Source organism: Bos indicus, chromosome 26, assembly GCF_029378745.1.
Source record: "Bos indicus isolate NIAB-ARS_2022 breed Sahiwal x Tharparkar chromosome 26, NIAB-ARS_B.indTharparkar_mat_pri_1.0, whole genome shotgun sequence".
Classification (NCBI taxonomy): Eukaryota; Metazoa; Chordata; class Mammalia; order Artiodactyla; family Bovidae; genus Bos; species Bos indicus.
The window spans coordinates 16481788-16503527 of NC_091785.1; the positions used below are offsets into that span (position 1 = coordinate 16481788).

The 21740-nt window shown below is 38.1% G+C and overlaps 1 protein-coding gene across 1 annotated transcript in view; it reads right to left on the reverse strand.

Moving 5' to 3' along the window:
• Positions 1 to 17488, reverse strand: part of LOC109553148 (cytochrome P450 2C21-like) — a 51951-nt gene extending 34463 nt beyond the window's left edge. The window contains exons 1-4 of the mRNA XM_019953103.2: positions 17284 to 17488; positions 10313 to 10475; positions 8445 to 8594; positions 1791 to 1951 (exon numbers count right to left, since the gene is read on the reverse strand). Of these exons, the coding sequence (XP_019808662.2) occupies positions 1791 to 1951; positions 8445 to 8594; positions 10313 to 10475; positions 17284 to 17451 (642 nt within the window). The 5' untranslated portion in view covers positions 17452 to 17488. The remainder of the gene's footprint in view (positions 1 to 1790; positions 1952 to 8444; positions 8595 to 10312; positions 10476 to 17283) is intronic.
• Positions 17489 to 21740: the final 4252 nt, after the last annotated feature.

A 21740-nucleotide genomic window follows, 5' to 3' on the forward strand; every position in this document is an offset into this window, starting at 1 on the left:
CTTCTGACATAGACATCAGAAGGAGGATGGAGAGTGTCCACTCTTTTTCTAGTTTTATGTGTAATGTTAGATTGCTTACTTGGTATTTTTCTGGTTTCCTAAGGTAGACCTGTTTCACTATAAGCTTCCCTCTTAGAACTGCTTTTGTGAGTCACATAGATTTTGGAATGTTGTGTTTCCATTTTCATTTCTCTCAAGGTATTTCTACTTCCTCTTTGACCCATTATTGTTTAGTTCAGCTAACAACATATTCAACAACATATTCATCTCCTATGTGTTTATGTTTTTCACAGTTTTTTTTTTTTTCCTTGTAATTGATTTCTAGTTTCATACCACTGTGGTCAAAAAGATGCACAATATAATTTCACCTTCTTGAATTTACTGACACTTGTTTTGTAACATCATATGATCTATCTTGGAAAATGTTTCATGTGTACTTGAAAAGAATGTGTATTCTGCTGCATTTGGACGGAATGTTGTATATAAATCTATCAAGTCCATCATGTCTAATATGTTGATTAAGGCCAATGTTTCCTTACCAATTTAGTTTGGCTGTTCTGTCCATGGGGCTGCAAAGAGTCAGACACAACTAAGTGACTGGACTGAACTGTTCCGTCCATTGATGTAAGTGATGTGTTAATGTCTCCTAGTATTATTGTATTACTGTCAATAACTCCTTTTAAGTCTGTTCACACCATACCATTTTTTAAATGAAGAAACTATACCATAAAGACTAAGGAAATGCCTATATTACCTAACTTACTTTTATTTAGGCATTTTACATCTTCAGAAATGTACACATTGCCCTTATTCATTAGGCCATCACAGTCCTAGAGTTTACAGAATCCTTTTTAAACAGTGTCTTCATGACTTAATACCCTCGGTAGGTACTGAAGAAATTTATTCAGCTGCTATCTTCTCAGTGAACTCCGGGAGTTGGTGATGGACAGGGAGGCCTGGCGTGCTGCGATTCATGGGGTCGCAAAGAGTCAGACACGACTGAGCAACTGATCTGATCTGATCTTGTATCAAACTGGATAGAGAATCAAGAAATCTAGTTTTTATATCTAACTCATTCTTCTTTTGGTTAGGTTACTTTGAAAATAAGCTCAGTATTTCCAGTGAGCTTTCTGTTCCATAGACTACTTGCTCTCTAGAGTCCTTCTCAGGTAGAAAACATCATAACATTATGATCCATGGAATTTTAGTTGTTGGTTATAGTACAGCATAGGTTATTGTTTTTTTTTTTTCTGACAGTTTACTAACAGTAAAAATACAATGTATATACATCTTATTTAAACACATAAAAATCAGAGGAAAAAAGATTTCTCAAAAAAAACTTGCTATAATTGTTGCACTATTTTTTATTACTATTCTTATATTTTGTTTACAAACTCATTTCAACACATTCAATTGCTTTGATAACTCGATGCTGCTCCTGCTGCTAAGTCACTGCAGTCATGTCCGACTCTGTGCAACCCCATGGATGGCAGCCCACCAGGCTACGCCATCCCTGGGATTCTTCAGGCAAGAACACTGTAGTGGGCTGTCATTTCCTTCTCTAATGCATGCAAAGTCGCTTCAGTCGTGTCGGACTCTGTGCGACCCTATGGACAGCAGCCCACCAGGTTCCTCCAGCCACAGGATTCTCTACGCAAGAATATTGAAGTGGGTTGCCATTTCCTTCTCCATGATAACTCACTAAGTGGTACCAAACAGTAGCACAAAGAAATGTTGTAATCACTTTAGATAGAAAGTTACTTCTTATTTAAAGAGAACCTTGACCTTACCTCAATCCAGGGGGTGCTAAAAATTGTTGCATTTTCATGAATATACTTTGCCAAGGTCAGAAAACTTTCATCACTGTATTCAAAACGATTCCGGAATATAATGGAGCAGATCACATTGCAGGGAGCATAGGTCAGAAGGAAAGTAGGATCACATGGACATCCTAAAAACAATATAAGAAAGTTGGAATATAATTTGCAAATAAATCTTAAGTTTACTGTTTAAAATAATGGAGAAAGGTTGATTTCTAAGATGTTTTTATTATTGGAACAACCTGAACCTGCCATCATCACTATAAATTCAACATGCCTAGAGAGTTGGACAATATAGAAGGCTGAGTGCTAAAGAATTGATGTTTTCGAACTGTGGTGCTGAAGAAGACTCCTGAGAGTCCCTTGGACAGCAAGATTAAGCCAGTCAGTCCTGAAGGAAATCAGCCCTGAATATTCTTTAGTGCTAAAGCTGAAGCTCCAATATTTTGGCCATCTGATCCAAAGAGCTGACTCATTGGAAAAGACTGTGATGCTGGGAAAGACTGAGGGCAAAATGAGAAGGGGCTGACATGAGTTTGAGCAAACTCTGGAAGGTAATGAAGGACAGAAAAGCCTGGCATGCAGTAGTCCATGGAGTTGCGAAGAGTCGGACATTACTTGGCAACTGAACAACAACAACAAAATACAATTGTGTTTCCCTAAGCAAAATTATCTAATCCAGTGTTATTTATTTATTAAATTTCTCCAAATTATTCTATTTATATCATTCTCCAATTAAAGCCACAAGGTAATACACAAGAAGGAGACCATTTTGAAATGTATTTAAAATTATAAAATTTAGCTCTTGGTGTTGATATTCTTCAAAATACCCAGAAGAAACTGACCAATATAATAAGAAGGTAAGGAGACTGAGGAGAATTGCAATCACATTTTACAAAATGCATTGAAAAAGGTTGAGTGTGCTTTTCTCTGAGAAGACAATAATGAGAGGGATTGAAGATTAGAGATCACGTCAAGAAAAGCAGAGATACAAAGGGAACGTTTCATGCAAAGATGGTCACAACAAAGGACAGAAACGGTATGGACCTAACAAAAGCAGAAGACAGTAAGAAGAGGTGGCAAGAATACAAAGAACTACACAAAAAAGATCTTAATGACCCAGATAACCACGATGGTGTGGTCACCCACCTAGAGCCAGACATCCTGGAATGTGAAGTCAAGTGGGCCTTAGGAAACATCACCATAATCAAAGCTAGTGGAAGTGATGGAATTCCAGTTAAGCAATTTCAAATCCTAAAAGATGATGCTGTGAATGTGCTACACTCAATATGCCAGCAAGTTTGGAAACTCAGCAGAGGCCACAGGACTGGAAAAGTTCAATTTTCATCCCGATCCCAAAAAAAGGCAATGCCAAAGAATGTTCAAACTACCATACAGTGGCATTCATCTCATATGCTGCAAAGTGATGCTCAAAATTCTCCAAGCGAGGCTTCAACCGTATGTGAACCATGAACTTCCACATGTTCAGGCTGGATTTAGGAAAGGCAGAGGAACAAGAGATCAAATTGCCAACATCCATTGGATCATAGAAAGAGCAAGAAAGTTCCAGAAAAATATCTACCTCTGCTTTATTGACTAGACCAAAGCCTTTAACTGTGTGGATCATAACAAACTGTGGAAAATTCTTCAAGAGATGGGACTACCAGACCACCTTACCTGCCTCCTGAGAAACCTGTAGGCAGGTCAAAAAGCAACATTTAGAACTGGACATGGAACAACAGACTAGTTCCAAATCGGTAAAGGAGTACATCAAGGCTGTATATAGCCCCCCTGCTTATTTAACTTATATGCATAGTTCAGTTCAGTTCAGTCACTCAGTTGTGTCCGATTCTTTGTGACCCCATGAATTGCAGCATGCCAGGCCTCCCTGTCCATCACCAACTCCCGGAGATCACTCAAATTCATGTCCATCCAGTTGGTGATGCCATCCATCCATGTCACCCTCTGTCGTCCCCTTGTCCTCCTGCCCCCAACCCCTCCCAGCATCAGAGTCTTTTCCAACAAGTCAATTCTTCGCATGAGGTTGCCAAAGTACTGGAATTTCAGCTTCAGCATCATTCCTTCCAAAGAACACCCAGGACTGATCTCCTTTACAGTGGACTGGTTGGATCTCCTTGCAGTCCAAGGGACTCTCAAGAGTCTTCTCCAACATCACAATTCAAAAGCATCAATTCTTCAGCGTTCAGCCTTCTTCACAGTCCAACTCTCACATCCATACATGACCACTGGAAAAACCATAGCCTTGACTAGACGGACCTTTGTTGGCAAAGTAACGTCTCTGCTTTTGAATATGCTATCTAGGTTGGTCATAACTTTCCTTCCAAGGAGCAAGCGTCTTTTAATTTCATGGCTGCAGTCACCATCTGCAGTGACTTTGGAGCCCAGAAAAATAAAGTCTGACACTGTTTCCACTGTTTCCCCATCTATTTCCCATGAAGTGATGGGACCAGATGCCATGAGCTTAGTTTTCTGAATGTTGAGCTTTAAGCCAACTTTTTCACTCTCCTCTTTCACTTTCATCAAGAGGCTTTTGAGTTCCTCTTCACTTTCTGCCATAAGGGTGGTGTCATCTGCATATCTGAGGTTATTGATATTTCTCCCAGCATCTTGATTCCAGCTTGTGCTTCTTCCAGCCCAGCATTTCTCATGATGTACTCTGCATATTAGTTAAATAAGCAGGGTGACAATATACAGCCTTGACGTACTCCTTTTCCTATTTAGAACAAGTCTGTTGTTCCATGTCTAGTTCTAACTGTTGCTTCCTGACCTGCATACAGGTTTCTCAAGAGGCAGGTCAGGTGGTCTGGTATTCCCATCCCTTTCAGAATTCTCCACAGTTTATTGTGATCCACACAGTCAAAGGCTTTGGCATAGTCAATAAAGCAGAAATAGATGCTTTTCTGGAACTCTTGCTTTTTTGATGATCCGGCAGATGTTTGCAATTTGATCTCTGGCTCGTCTGTCTTTTCTAAAACCAGTTGAACATCTGGAAGTTCACAGTTCACGTATTGCTGAAGCCTGGCTTGGAGAATTTTGAGCATTACTTTACTAGCGTGTGAGATGAGTGCAATTGTGTGGTAGTTTGAGCATTCTTTGGCATTGCCTTTCTTTGGGATTGGAATGAAAACTGACCTTTTCCAGTCCTGTGGCCAGTGCTGAGTTTTCCAAATTTGCTGGCATAGTATATCGTGTGAAATGCTGAGCTGGGTGAAGCTCAAGCTAGAGTCAAGATTGCAGGGAGAAATATCAAATAACCTCAGATATGCAGATGACACCACACTTGTGGCAGAAAGCAAAGAAGAATTAAAGAGCCCCTTGATGAAAGTGAAAGAGGAGAGTGAAAACGCTGGCTTAAACCTCAACATTCAGAAAACTAAGATGATGGCATCTGGTCCAATCACTTCATGACGTATAGATGGGGAAACAATGGAAACAGTGACAGACTTTATTTTGAGGGGCTCCAAAATCAATGCAGATGGTGACTGCAGCCATGAAATTAAAAGACACTTGCTCCTTGGAAGAAAACTTTGACGAACCTCGACAACATATATAAAAAACAGAGACATTACTTTGCCAACAAATGTCCATCTAGTCAAATCTATAGTTCTTCCAGTAGTCATGTATAGATATGAGAGTTGGACTATAAGGAAGCTGAGCACTGAAGAATTGATGCCTTTGACTGTGTTGTAGGAGGAGACTCTTTAGAGTCCCTTGGACTGCAAGGAAATCCAACCAGTACATCCTAAAGGAAATCAGTCCTGAATATTCATTGGAAGGACTGATACTGAAGCTAAAACTCCAATACTTTGGCCACCTGATGAGAAGAATTGACTCATTTGAAAAGACAACTGATGCTGGGAAAGATTGAAGGCAGGAGGAGAAGGGGATCATCGACTCAATGGACGTGAGTTTGAGTGGACTCTGGGAATTGGTGATGGACAGGGGAGCCTGGCATGCTGCAGTCCGTTGTGTTGCAAAGAGTCGGACACGACTGAGCAACTGATCTGAACTGAACTATAAACAGGTTAACAATATAAAATAGAGAATATGACACCATTTTTTGTTTTTGGAGTCCTGGCATCTTTTAAGCCTTAATTTTTCTTCTTCTACTCACACTTGGACTAGCTGATGTGAGTGCTTCTTTGGCACAAGCAGGAAGTTTAAACCACACATACATTGGATCTCCACCCCCCTACTCCACCCCCTAACCACCATAAAAATTCCAAGCTGGTGTCCTTTTCAAGCTTTCTCCAGGCATTTTTTGGTTGGTTTTCTAGCACTGTGCCCTACCCCAAAAGCCTCATTATGTGAGTAACAGAATTTTTCATATCCTATTGAAATGTGTGTATCACTACCAACCTCAACAGTTATACTAAATTTTCAGTGGGAAATCCATCCTGCCTCTGCCTGGTGACTACTACAACAACACTTTACTACAGAATAAAAAAACTTAGTAGGGATCAAAAAGTAGAGATTATGAGAAAAAAGGTTCTGCTCAACATGTGAAATAACAGTTAGTTAACCAGTGACAAACTGGGCTACCCCAAGAGGATGAGGTCTCCATAGTTAGGTGGATTTGAGCAGAGTCTGGGAGGTCATAGGCAAGGAAGCTGAGAGAAGGTCATACTCACTATGGGAAAATTGAATCAGTTAATAATAAACTGTTTAAAAGATACTTGTTCCTTGAAATAAAAGCTATGACAAACCTAGATAACATATTAAAAAGTAGAGACATCAGTTTGCTGACAAAGATCCATCTAGTCAAAGCTATGGTTTTTCCAGTAGTCTTGCGTGGATGTGAGAGTTGGATCATAAAGAAGGCTAAGTGCCAAAGAATTGATGCTTTCCAATTGTGGTCCTGGAAAAGACTCTTGAGAGTCCCTTGGATAGCAAGGAGATCAAACAAGTCAATCATAAAGGAAATCAACCCTGCATATTCATTGGAAAACTGATGCTGAAGCTGAAGCTCCAATTCTTTGGCCACCTGATGGTAAGAGCCAACTCTGATGCTGGGAAAGATTGAGGGCAGGAGGAGAAGGGTGTGACAGAGGATGAGATGGTTAGAGGGCATCACCAAATTAATGTACATGAATTTGAGAAAACACTGGGGGATATTGAAAAACATTGAAGCCTGGTGTGCTGTGGTCCATGGGGTCACAAACAGTCAGGTATCACTTAGTGACTGAACAACAACAACATGCTAAAACCCAATATTTACTGATTTATTAATTGCATTTCCAAAATTTTACTCTAGAAAATAATCAGGGATGTTCAATGATTGATATAGATTGCATTATTTAACATTATTAGCAACAAAATACTGAAAGCGAACTATTTGGCCTAAAATAAATTATGGTACATCCAAAATAATGAACTACTATTCTGTTTTGTTAACAATATTCATGATAAACATTTAAAAATTAATCATGTGAAAATATTTATTTAATATGTTAAATTTGAACAGAAGAATAGAGAACAATCTATGCAGGCTGAGCCTTGTGTTCTTCATCTGCCAGATCTCCCACCCATTCCTAGATAATATGGACCAAGTTCAAATGATGTTCATTGACACTTTATTGCCATCTTGAGAAACTTACTCAAAAGAGGAAACCCAAATCATGCAAATATTTGTAATAATTGCATTATTTATATGAGTAACAACAAAAAATGAGGGGCAAAACCTATCTGGACAATAATGTAACATTGGTAAAAAACCTTGAAGGTTAGCACCTTTTAGAATATAGTGTTATAAGTTCATAATGTTCTTCAAATTTAAATATTGTGGTTTACAAAAGCACAGACAAGATCCTCATCTTGCTCCTTCCCTGTCAAGTCTCCTACTCACCCCTTTCTCTCCTATCCTCTCTTCCTGTCCTGCATGGGCATCCACACACGTGTACACTGAGCAGATGTGTGCTGCTGAAGCTCCCTCCCTTCACACCCACAGAGGAGCTGTAATACAGGCCTACTCAGAGAAGGATTTGGTGCAAAGTCCACACCTGAACCACTAACTTTGTTTCAGTTTTACTAAGATATCACTGATAGACAGGACTGTTCAAGTTTAAGGTGCTATACGGCATAATGACATGACATGTTTATGTTGCAAAATATTTGAAATGCTTCTCAAGAAGTTACCTGAGAACTTAGTCTTTCAAGTTACTTGCAGATTACCCCAATCCATGTTCTCCTCTTCTTCCTGAGCACACAGCTAACCACATTTCCCAGCTCCTTGTACATTTAGGTGTGGCCCTGTGACTGAGTTACAGCCCAGGGAATATGAAAGAACTTTGTGTGCAAGTGCCATATCTTACCTGTTAAAAACATTATTTGTTCTTTTCTTTCTTCTTTACTATCCCCGCTCTACCATTCAAAGAGATGAACTCTGGGAGCCACAGGAAGGCAACCATGTGCTGAAGGCATCAAAGGCCCTGGAAACCAGTTGCTTGAAAAGGCCATTATACCAGCAACTTCCCCTCCTGCCACTGTCATGTGAGCAGGAAGTCAACTTCTGTTGTATTTGAGCCATTATCTCTCTGTAGTCTACTTGTAATAGCATTTGGTCTGCCCAAGCAGTTACTGCTAATTACATAAAGAAATACCCACCATTGGTTTTTTTTAATGCTTCCACCAAATATAAGGCTTCCTCTTGAATTCTGTGTTCAATAGTCCTCTTCCCCATCCCCATATTCCTCAAAACCATGAGGGAGAAACGCCGAGTTTGCTTCCATATTTCTCCATTGCTGAAAATAATTCCTATCAGGGCACAAACCAAAAACAGAGAATAATCCATTGCCACAAATTCTAGCTGAGAGTCTTTAAAGAGGAAATGACAAGGACACCTAAGCAGGGATTAAATATAGGAGTGACAGCCTCAGGAATTCCTATCGGGCCCTTCATCACCTGCCTCCTCCTCTCTTAACCCAGCTTGTATCTTACTTTCAAGACTCTTGGTTTTACACTCTTCCTTACCCATTAGCTCCTGCAAAATTCAGAACAACCCTAAGAACCAAGTGTTTTCTCTCCCGTTTACTTATGAGGATGCTGAAAATCACAGAGGCAAAATGCTTGCTCTTTGATGACTCAGCTAACAATCCATAGAGTCCAAGTTATAGGTTAAGTTTTCAGGATTGATTTGGGCATTGAAAATGAACTGTAGGAGAAACAACAAAAGAGTCAATTCCTTTTTTTTTTTTTTTTTTGATAGTTTATAAACGACAGAAATTTATTTCTCACAGGTCTGAGGGCTGAGATCAGGTATCAGCATGGTCAGGAAGGATCCTTTTCTGGGATGTAACTTCTTTTATGTTCACATGGTGAAAGTGAGTGATGACGCTTAATTCTTAAGACAGGGATAAATAGTACTTGTGTATTGAAAGGAAGCTCATGAAAGTCTATTCCTCAAGTAAGGAACATGGCCATAGCTCTTCCCATTTTGACATTTTCCCTCTATATGCTAATCTCTTCCACAAAATATGGATGTCTTCCCGTGTTCTACCCTGTGGGTCCCTGCCACCCCCTTCTGACAACCCCACAGCTAGGCTAGGTCTATAATACAAAGCATAAAGCACAAAAATGCTCTAAAAAGAGGGTCACGTGGAAACACAATAAATGTAAATTAGAATATTAAAGAAAATCTTTTGAAATCGAATACTTGCACGGTCTGTCGTCTGTTTTTCACATTGTACCAAGAAAGTTCAATGTCAGACTTCCAGAGCCAAGGACAAGTCAGAGGAAAAGACAATGCTCTTAGGGACCTTGTCAAATAAGACCTTAAAGAACAATGTAAAGGATGAACTGACCCTATTCGGCATTATTTTTGTAAGAAACCAGTGACCCACAGAGGATGGGACAGTTTAAGGTCTAGCTATTAAAACACAGATGACAGACAGAGCAAGTATTTGATTTCAAAAGATTTTCTTTAATATTCTAATTTATATTTATTGTCTTTCCCCATGACCCTCTTTTCAGAGCGTATTTGTGCTTTATGCTTTGTATTACATTCTATTGGATTAAAAAAAATTGTTGTGCTTTTTTTATTCTAACAAGAATAGAAAATTGAATGCAATTTACATACTTCAAACCTTTGTTGGTTCCATGTATATATCATGCAGCTTCCAAAACTAGTCTCTTAGCAACCATGACTCAGGCCAGAAAGCAAAATATTCAATAAATAGGATAATTCATTGTCATTTTCCTTCCTTCTTTTTCTCTCTGTCTCTTTCTCATTTTCTTACCTTGCCGTAATTTATTAATAGAACATTAGTGGTTAGAAGATTTGCTTTCACTGCACTTAATGTTTCATTCAGACTGTGTCATCTTCATAATTTTAAATAGGGATTAATGATCCATAGAAAACTGTTTAATGATGATGCTTTCATAAACTTCTCTATTATCTATAATTTCTCAATTCCTTAGCCTATTTGAATCTTTCCAACTTACAATTCCCACACACTTCTCAAGTAGAAGCATACCTAATCCCTGGTTGATGTTGTCTGCCACTGGTAAACTACCTCTGCCAGAAAATTCCTCACTCTGATCAATCAGGACTTGCTTCACTGCTTCATATCCATGCAACACCACAGTGGGCTTCATGCCAAAATACAGAGTGAACACAGGACCATAATCTTCTGCTAGCTGGAAAAGGAACAGGAGATGTAAGAACAGTGAGCACTTCAAAACTGAAAATGTAGATAATATAGGAAAATGTAGATAATGTGGGAAATATTTTTAATCTTCTTAAGATTTATCCATTATAAAAGATTTCAATTTCTAGAACTAGTAATTTCATATGACATCACTTTACTACCATGGTAATTATCATTATATTATTAGGAATGCTGTTATTATTATCATCACCATCAATAGTTATTCTTTATTCAGCTCCTACTATGTGACAAAGGCCATAGTATGAATTTTATTAGTATTATTCTATTAAACTTTTTTCTGCTAAACCTATAATTGCTCCTCCCTTCTTATAGTGGCAATAAATGACGTTTCCTCTGTTTAAAGGAAGGTGCTCCATCTCTCACACATGCAGACTAATAATCATCCCCTCATCATCCATTCTTCACATCTTTAGCACCAGAGACCTCTAAGCTTTCAAAATACACAAGGACGTAGCCACAGACATTTTCTGTCTTCCCAGTGTGATGATGTAAGTAAGTTTTCATGAAATGAGATAAGCAGAAGGGACGTGCACAAATTTTGCACTGGCATAAATGGGTGACATCTTTCATTTCTCCTCCTATCCATAGGTTGAAATGACAGCGTGCAGATGACCCCTCTGTGGCTGCAAATAAGAACAACAGCCTTAGAGCACAGGATGGTAAACTACAAGACTGAGAAGATCTGGTTCTCTGAAAGACCTGGTGGAGGAGAGGCAGGCCAGCAGCACTTAACTCTACGCCTTCTATGTGGAAGGCAGAAATAAACTGTCTTCCTTAAGTCACTGCATTATTGTGTCTTTCTGTCATAGCAGCTTATTTAGTGTAGTACATGATATAGACTTTTACTCTTTCAACTTGTCCAATATTTGAGTTCTTTTGCTACCTTATAATCCATTCTCCATACAGGACCCCTTTTCACAAAGCATATGTTAAAGAAAATCATATTGCTCTTATGCTAAAGACCTATATTCTTAAAATCCCTGTAAGATCTACGTACTCTGGTTCCTGCTTACCTGCTTAATCTCATCTCACACCAAGCTTTTACCTACTCTCTGGGCGACAAAAAAAATTGGTCCTCTTTCAGACATTCCAATAACTAAGTCTGCTCCAGACTGAAAAAAAAAAAAAAATGGAACATTCACCTGTATTTTATCCAGTTAATGTCTAATTATTTTTCAGATCTCAGCTCCAATTTCACTTCCACAGAGAACCCTTACTGACTGTGCCTCCGACCTGTAATCCTTTAAACTACATCACCTTTTTCTACTGTGCTCCTGTTACATGGTTTGTAATCATCCACTTATTTGCATGAGTGTTTCATAAATACATGCCTACCATCTAGACTGTAAATTCCGTACTGCTGACCTTTTTTTGTTTGTTTTAATTCACTGCTTGAATAGTTAAAGAACCTGCCTGCAGTGTAGGAGACCTGGGTTCAACCCTACCCACTCCAGTATTCTTCCTTGGAGAATTCCATAGCCAGAGGAGCCTGGCTGGTGGGCTACAGTCCATGGGGTTGCAAAGAGTCGGACATGACTGAGTGACTAAAATTTTCACTTTCTTTCACTTTGAAAATTCCCAGCATCTGACACACCTGGGACTGAAAGTAGGCATTCAACAACTTGTTAAGCTCAGGTATTAATATTTGTGCATAATAATTATTATTCACCTTTTAAAAAAATATAAATTAAAGCTCAGGGAGATTTTTAAAATTTGACCAAGGCTGTGAGTTAAGAACTGTATGAGCTGGGGTGCTGACACAATCTCTTCAAAACCAGAATCTGATACACAGAAGGAGGAGCTTCCAGGGGTAGTGCTTTCATGACTACCTTTCCCAGAGAAGTCAGATTTCAGATAATTCCTTCAAGATTTAAAGAGCTATTGAACAGTTATTCATTCATTGAGCAAATACAACAGAAACTGTGAAATCTCTTGAAACTTGGTTATTTCCTTGATTTCAAATCAATGTATTCTTTCGGGAAATTTTGGGGTTGTCACTCTATATGCAGTTTTTAAAAATTAAAGCAATTTCATTGCCACTAGAATTCACCAAAAATAAATGCTATAAAGGACACATAGGTCACAACATGGACAGAGAATTCCTACTTTTGACAGTTTCAACAATGATCTCATTGATCTCACTCCCTTCTGGCAACCTTTAGCTGTATACCATCTAAAATCATGTCTGGGTGTCATACATCATGGACAAGTGAGATTAATCCCAGGGATGCAAGTATGGTTCAATATTCTCAAATTAATCAATGCTATACCCCACATTAACAAATGGAAAAATAAAATCATATGATTGTTCAATAGATGTAGAAAAGTTTTTTTTACAAAATCCAATATCCATTTAAGATTAAAAATTCTCCACAAGGTAGGTATAGAGGCAACATACTTCAACATAATTTAAAAATCACATATATGATAAGTCCACAGCTATCATCATCATACTTGATAGTGAAAAGCTGAAAGCATTTTCTCTAAAATCAAGAACAAGACAAGGATGCCCACTCTTGCCAATTTTACTTAAAATATTGTATTAGAAATCAAAGCCATAGCAGTCAAAGAAAGAGAAATAAAAGGAATTGAAATTGAAAAGAATGAAGTCAAACTGTTCTTATTTGTAGATGACACAATACTATCTATACAAAATTCAAAGTTCAGTTCAGTTGCTCATTCATGTCCGACTGTTTGCAACCCAATGGACTGCAGCACGCCAGGTCTCCCTGTCCATCACCAACTCCCAGGGTTTACTCAAACTCATGTCCATTGAGTTGGTGATGTCGTCCAACCATCTCATCCTCTGTCATCCCCTTCTCCTCCTGCCCTCAATCTTTCCTAGCATCAGGGTCTTTTCCAATGAGTCAGTTCTTAGCATCAGATGGCCAAAGTATAGGAGTTGCAGCTTCAGCATCAGTCCTTCCAATGAATCCGGGACTGATTTCCTTTAGGATGAACTGGTTGGACTCCTTGCTGTCCAAAATTCTAAAAATCCCAACAAAAGTCTTCTAGAGCTCATGAATGAATTTGGAACAATTGTAGGATAAAAAATTAATGTACAGAAATCTGTACCATTTCTAAACAATAAGAACAAACTATCGGAAAGAGAAATTAATAAACCAATCCCATTTATCATCACATAGAAGAGAATAAAATTCCAAGCAATAAATCTAATTAACCAAGGAAGTAAAAGACATGTACTCAGAAAAGTATGAGATGCTGATTAAAAAAAAAAAAAAAGACAATACAAATAGAGGGAAAGACATAACATGCTCATGGACAAGGAAAGTTAATATTATTATAATGAACATATTACATATTACCCAAGGAAATCAACAGATTCAAAGACAATCTTGTCAAAATACCAGTGTAATATTCAAAGTACTACAACAAGTAATTCTAAAATTTGTATGGAAACACAAAATAACTCAAGTAGACAAAGATATCCAAAGAAAGAACAGAACTGAAAGTGTCATACTCCCTGATGTCAGACTACAGTACAAAGTTACAGTAACCAAAACAAAATTGTACTGGCACAAAAATGGACACAGGTCTATGGAGCAGAGCATTAGCCCAGAAAATAATCCACACTTACATGAACAACGAATCCGTGAAAAAGGACACAAAAATATACAGTGGGGAAAAGGCAATTTCTTCAATAAGTGGTGTGAGGAAAACTAAACAGCTACACGTAAAAGAATTAAATTAAAATATTTCACATGCTAGTAAGGTTAGGCTCAAAATCTTTTAAGATAGGGTTCAGCAGTACATGAATCGACACTTTCCAGATGCAAAAGCTGGGTTTAGAAAAGGCAGAGGAACCAGAGATCAAACTGCCAACATTCATTGGATCATAAAGAAAGCAGGTTCAGTTCAGTTCAGTCACTCAGTTATGTCCAACTCTTTGTGACCCCATGGACTGCAGCACGCCACACCTCCCTGTCCATCACCAACTCCAAGAGTTTACTCAAGCTCATGTTCACTGAGTCAGTGAAGCCAACCAACTGTCTCATCCTCTTCTAGGAGAAAACAAGCGAATTCCAGAAAAATATCTACTTCTGCTTCATTGACTACATTAAATCTTTCTACTGTGTGGATCACAACAAACTGTGAAAAATTCTTAAAGAGATGGGAGTACCAGACCACCTTACCTATCTCCTGTGAAACCTGAATGTGGGTAAAGAAGCAGCAGTTAAAACTGGGAATGGAACAATTGACTGGTTCAAAATTGGGAAAGGAGTAAAACAAGGCTGTATATTGTCACCCTGCTTATATGAAGAGTATATCTTAACTTATATGCAGAGTACATCATATGAAATGCTGGGCTGGGTGAATCATAAGCTGTCATCAAGATTACCAGCAGAAATATCAGTAACCTCAGATATGCAGATGATACCAATCTAATGGCAGAAGGGAAGAGGAACTACAGGAAGGTGAAAGAGAAAAGTGAAAAAGCTGACTTAAAACTCAGCATTCAAAAAACGAAGATCATGGCATCTGGTCCCATTTTTTTCATGGCAAACAGAAAGGGAAAAGTAGAAGCAGTGAAAGATTTTATTTTCTTGGGTTCCAAAATCACTGTGGACAGTGACTGCAGCCATGAAATAAAAAGATGTTTCCTCCTTGGAAGAAAAGCTATGACACATCTAGACAGCATATCAAAAAGCAGAGACATCACTTTGCTGACAAAGGTCCATATAATCAAAACTATAGTTTTTCTAGTAGTCATTTATGGATGTGAGAGGTGAACCATAAAGAAGGCTGAGCACTGAAGAACTGATGCTTTTGAATTGTGGTATGGGAGAAGACTCTTGAGTCCCTTGGACTGCAAGGAGATCCAACCAATCCATCCTAAAGGAAATCAGTCCTGAATATTCATTGGAAGGACTGTTAATCAAGCTGAAGCTCCAATACTTTGGCAACCTAATGGGAAGAGCCAAGTCATTGGAAAAGACCCTCATGCTTGGAAAGACTGAAGACAAAGGAGAAGAGGATGGCAGAGGGTGAGATGGTTAGATAGCACCACTGACTCAATGGACATGAGTTTGAGCAAACTCCAGGAGATAGTGGAGGACAGAGTATCCTGGCATGCTGTAGTCCATGGGTCGCAAAGAGTCAGACAAGACTCAGTGACTGAACAACACAGAAACAAGTATTTTCTCATACTATATATAAATCTTAACTCAAAAAGGGTTGAGGACTTAAATGTAAGACCAGAAACCGTAAAACACCTGGAAGGAAACATAGGCTGTATACTCCTTGACATGATTCATAGCATATGTTTTTGGATCTGCCTCCTAGTGAAGTGAAAGTGTTAGTCACTAAGCTGTGTCCAACTCTGCGACCCTCTAGACTGGACTGCAAGGAGATCCAACCAGTCCATTCTAAAGGAGATCGGTCCTGGGTGTTCTTTGGAAGGAATGATGCTAAAGCTGAAATTCCAGTACTTTGGCCACCTCATGTAAAGAGTTGACTCATTGGAAAAGACTCTGGTGCTGGGAGGGATTGGGGGCAGGAGGACAAGGGGAGGACAGAGGGTGAGATGGCTGGATGGCATCACTGACTTGATGCAGGTGAGTTTGAGTGAACTCCGGGAGCTGGTGATGGACAAGGAGGCCTGGCGTGCTGCAATTCATGGCGTCGCAAAGAGTCAGACATGACTGAGCGACTGAACTGAACTGAGACTGTAGCCTACCAGGCTCCTCTGTCCATGGAATTCTCCAGGCAAGAATTCTGAAGTGGGTAGCATTCCCTTCTCCAGGGGATCTTTCTCAACCCAGGTATCGAACCCAGGTCTCCAACATTGTAGGCAGATTCTTTACCATCTTTACCACAAAAAAGAATGAAATTTTGCCATTTGCAATAATATAAACGAATCTGGAGGGCATTACACTTAGAGAAGTAAGTCAGACAGAGAAGGAAAAATACTCTGTTATCATTTATATGTGGAATATTTTTTTAAATAAAATGAATAAATTGAACAGAATATAAACAGTTTCACATACATAGAGAACAAACTAGTGGTTACCAGTGGGAAACAAGAAGAATGGAAGGGGAAATGAGCAGTAGGGGATTAAAAACTATAGACTACTATGTATAAAACAAATAAACTACAAGGATAAATTGTTCAGCGCAGGGAATACAGCCTATAATTTATAATAAATTTCAAAGGAGCATAATCTATAAAACTTTCTATATTCTCACTTGAAACTAACATAATATTGTAAATCAACTTTAGCTCAATTGAAAATAAATTAACAGGGTTCCCCTGGTAATCCAGCGGTTAAGAATCTGCCTCGCAATGCAAGGGAATCTGGTTTGATCCCTAGTCTGGGAAAACCCCACATGCTGCAGACAACAAGCCTGAGTGCCACAGCAACTGAGCCTATGCTCTGGAGACTGTGAGGAGCAACTACTGAAGCCCATGAGCCACAGAGTCTGTCTATTGCAACAAGAGAAGTCATGGCAAGGAGGAGCCCACACACTGCAACTAGAGTGTAGTTTCTGTTTGCCACAACTAGAGAAAGCCTGTGCACAGTAATGAAGACCCAGCACAGCCCAAAATAAATATTTTTAAATAAATGAATAAAAATAAATAACAATGAATAAATAAATAAATAAATAAAACCATGTCCAGGTGTCCAATGGGAACTCCCCTTTAAAACCACTTCTTTTAACAAACATGGTGTCTGGGACTAAGGAGTCTGGGACAAGACATAGGGCAGTCTTATTTATTCATTACCAACAACTGGAAGAAAAGTAATCATACTTGCCTTGCTTATGGATTTGCTGACATTCTTAATATTTATCTGCAGAATATTTCCAACAATTGGGAGAGGAGTGGGCCCAGGTGGCAGCTTCCCTTTGGCATGCCTCTGATTCCATAGAAAAAGGAAAATCAAAATAGAAAGACAGATCACTAGAACTACAGAGAGATCCATTGGTGTGCTTTGCGTGAGGGCAACTGAAAGCTTAGAATCCAAACACTTTATAAAAACTAAGTGCAAAGAAAAAAACAAACAAAGAAAGTGCAAGCTTATCACCAAACATGCAATAAGTCTTGAACTTTTAAATAAATAAGACTTTATCATCAGTACACTTTGTCTTGTCAATAGATATTTAAACAAAATGTTACATTAGTATTGATAAACATGTAAGTTTCAATGGAAATCTCAACTAAACAAAATTCACTTTCTCAGAGTTGGCCATATTTTAGTAGTAAAATTGAAGCTATCAAAGTTTCAAAGGACTGGAATTCACAATCACAACAAATGATGAGAACATCTCTGCTCATCATATAAGCAGAAAAAGAAGCACTGTCAGAGCTTTTTCTCATAAAATCCATGGTAACGCCAGGTGAAGACAGAAGGAAGCAGGACAAATAAAGAAAGGAATATGGAGCTAGTCTTACCTTAAAAAGAGTAGAGCTATCCCACTAGTCCTCACAGAGCCCTGTTTTTGTGCCAGGAGTTCTGACACCACTAACTTCCAGAGGAGATGCTGGTCAGCAGACAGTAGACAGAAAACAGGAATAACAAGTCAAGGAAAGAAATCACTCAAAGATATCAGTGGAGGATCCCTTGGCTGCATATCACCCACCCCGCTTCTTTGCATACCCATTTCCAATAAGGATCACATAGCCAGAGCAAACCTTGTATGTTCACACCTAGGTGAAAAAATACACTCCAGCATTCAATACTATAAATATTTGAAAGTGTCTAGAAACTCATAGATATGAATGAAATTTCAAGACTCAAAAGATATTTGAGGACCTCCAATTGCATAATAAGCATCATACTTAAAATTCAGAAAACTATTCCTTGAAGTATTTAACTTAGTGAAAACAGAAAAGTTAAAATAAGTGTATCATCAGATAAATTTAGCCATGGAAAAGAAAAAGTTATTAGAAAACTGAGAAGTTCTTGGTAATTAAGTATGTGGTGGCAAAAAATATTTTTCAATAAATGAATATGCTGAGTAATAAAATAGATTTAGTTCCATTTACACTTATTTTAAACAGCAGTAAGATTTAGCAGTAACATGGGTTTCCACAAGGATAGAGTACAAAATAGTAATGATGAAAACATTAAACAAATTAAGTAGTATGGGAAATAGTTCTATTAATAGAAATCCTAGTGACTTTATCACAGGAGTTTTAAGGAGAGAGAAAAATAAGCAAATAATAATAAGCAAAGCAAATTGAATACATTTTTCCTACAATGATGAAAAATCCAAAGAATCCATGAAATTCTAAACAGTATTACAGAGAAAAGATCCACACTCCCAAAATCTTGTGAAACATGAGAATAACAAGGGGAAATAAAACCCTGAAAAGTTTTAAAGAGAAAAAGGAAGTTACAAAGAATGAGACTCAATTTAGAATAAATCTTTCCTTACACAATGCTTATAAATGATTAAAAACAGTCAAGTAAAATCTTCAAAAGCTCAATAGGAAATGATTTTCAAATTTGTTATTCCAAACCTGATAAACTCAATTCAACCATAAGGTCAAAGTATAGACATTTGGGGGCCTTCCTTGGTGGTCTACTGGTTAAGACTCCATGCTTCCACTGCAGGGAGCACAGGTTCAATCCCTGGTCAGGGCACTAAGGTCCTTCATGCTGTGTGGTAGAGCCCAAAATAAAATCAGTAAGAAACATATAGACATTTTTGGACATGTGAATATTCAGAATTTTATAACCTTGAAATCATTTCTGAAATAATTACCTGAGGAAAAACTCCAAAAAAAAAAAAAACATATCCCCAAAAGGGGAGAAAGTGGGACACAAAATTAATGATGTACAAAAGGCAAGCAAAACTTTTGAGTCTAAATAATGACTGAGAATGTGGCAGCAACGCTTAAAGAAATTATCAAGTTATTTTTCATAAGGAAAAGAGGGCTAAAATTCTAGATGTTTCTAACAAAATATGCAAGCTGATATAGAGGGTAGGAAGTTGTCAGCATTAAAAGAGTGGTCTGTCTTATTCTAGTAAGGCTATCGATAGTAATTCTAATTTTTAATTATATAGACAGATACAAGCAATTACAATACCAAAATTTTGCCTGAAAGTTTAAAATACACCTAAAATGAAATATCTTTCCTTTTAATAGAAGAAAAACAAAATGAAATGAAGAAAGCTTGATCAGTCCAGCTAAGGACAATATGAAAGAATGAAGTCTGTTAAGCATGAGGTAAAAATCATCAAGTGAGGCACTGTGACTTCTCATTTCCTACAAAGACTTACTGGGTTTTTATCAGAAGCACCTCCTGAATATACTGCACAAGACCAGTATGGATGGAATTAATATGAAGACTAAAAGTGAATTCTGTGTACAAAAATCAAGTGCAAACAATAGCAATGATGAAAATTACCCAAAAAGTTGTATGGAAAATAGTTCTAGAATGTCCTTTATTGCTAGCAAGTACATCAGTAACATTTATTTCAGGTATATCTGGATACTTATTTTGAATAACATTTAATTAATTGGTTGTTTTTTGTGTGTGTGCACAATTTTAATTGACTTTTTAAAAAATATGGTAAAACACACAGAAAACATACCATTTTAACCATTTTTAAATGTACAGTGATGTTAAGACCATATATTGTTGTTTAAACAATCTCTGGAACTCTTCTTACAGAACTGAAGCTCTGTTCCCATTAAACAATAACTCTCTATTCCTCCCTCCCACAGCCCTGGTAACCAATATTCTTCTTCCTGTTTCTATGAATTTGACTACCTAGGTACCTCATATGAGTGGAGTTAGTCCTCTTGTGTCTGGCTTATTTTACCTAGCATAATGTTCTCAAGATTCAGCATGCTATAGCACATGTCAGAGTTTCCTTCCTTCTTAAGGTTAAATAATATTCCATAACAAATAATATATCACACCTTGTCACGTGTCAATGGACACTTGATTTGTTTCCTCCTTTTATACTGATGTGAACATGCATGTACAAATATTATCTTTTCAACACTTTGCTTTCAATTCTTTTGACTAAATATTGACTTTTGAGCTTATAAAAAGCATAATGCAAATTATTTTCAAAGATAATCTTGATTATATGTGATTTTTTTGCCTTAGGCACTCAGTGCCTAATTAATTGGTTTAGGTAATACATGCATGCTAAGTCACTTCAGTCATGTCTGACTCTGCATCCCATGGACTATAGCTGGCCAGGCTCCTCTGAGCATGGGATTCTCCAAGTAAGAATACTGGAGTGGGTTGCCATGCCCTCCTCCAGGAAATCTGCCCAACCCAGGGGTTGAAACCACCTCTCTTATATCTCCTGCATTGGCAGGCGGGTTCCTTACCATTAGCACTACCTGGGAAGCTCAATGTAGTTAATAAATACTTCCTAATATTTAAGAAGCCAAATTTAATAATAAAATACAACTAGCATATAACCAACAAAATAAGATTGATTGAGGAATTATTTTACTGGCTCTTCTGTGCCAGATATTTCCCACCCAGTTAGCTCACTTGATCTTCATAAGATACTTTGAACAGAAATGTTTCAGCTGAATTACCTGATATCTCCCTGCCCAGTTAATAAAGGGTAGAGATGGAATGGAAACTAAGACACCTGCCACACCACATGTGCCAAGAATAACTTTTATTTTTTTAAATTTTATTTTATTTTTAAACTTTACAATATTGTATTAGTTTTGCCCAACATCAAAATGAATCCACCACAGGTATACCCGTGTTCCCCATCCTGAACCCTCCTCCCTCCTCCCTCCCCATACCCTCCCTCTGAGTCGTCCCAGTGCACCAGCCCCAAGCATCCAGCATCGTGCATCGAACCTGGACTGGCGACTCGTCTCATACATGATATTACACATGTTTCAATGCCATTCTCCCAAATCTCCCCACCCTCTCCCTCTCCCACAGAGTCCACAAGACTGATCTATACATCAGTGTCTCTTTTGCTGTCTCGTACACAGGGTTATTGTTACCATCTTTCTAAATTCCATATATATGCATTAGTATACTGTATTGGTGGGCATACACACTGAGGAAACCAGAAGGGAAAGAGACACGTGTACCCCAATGTTCATCACAGCACTGTTTATAATAGCCAGGACATGGAAGCAACCTAGATGCCCATCAGCAGATGAATGGATAAGAAAGCTGTGGTACATATACACAATGGAGTATTACTCAGCCATTAAAAAGAATACATTTGAATCAGTTCTAATGAGGTGGATGAAACTGGAACCTATTAT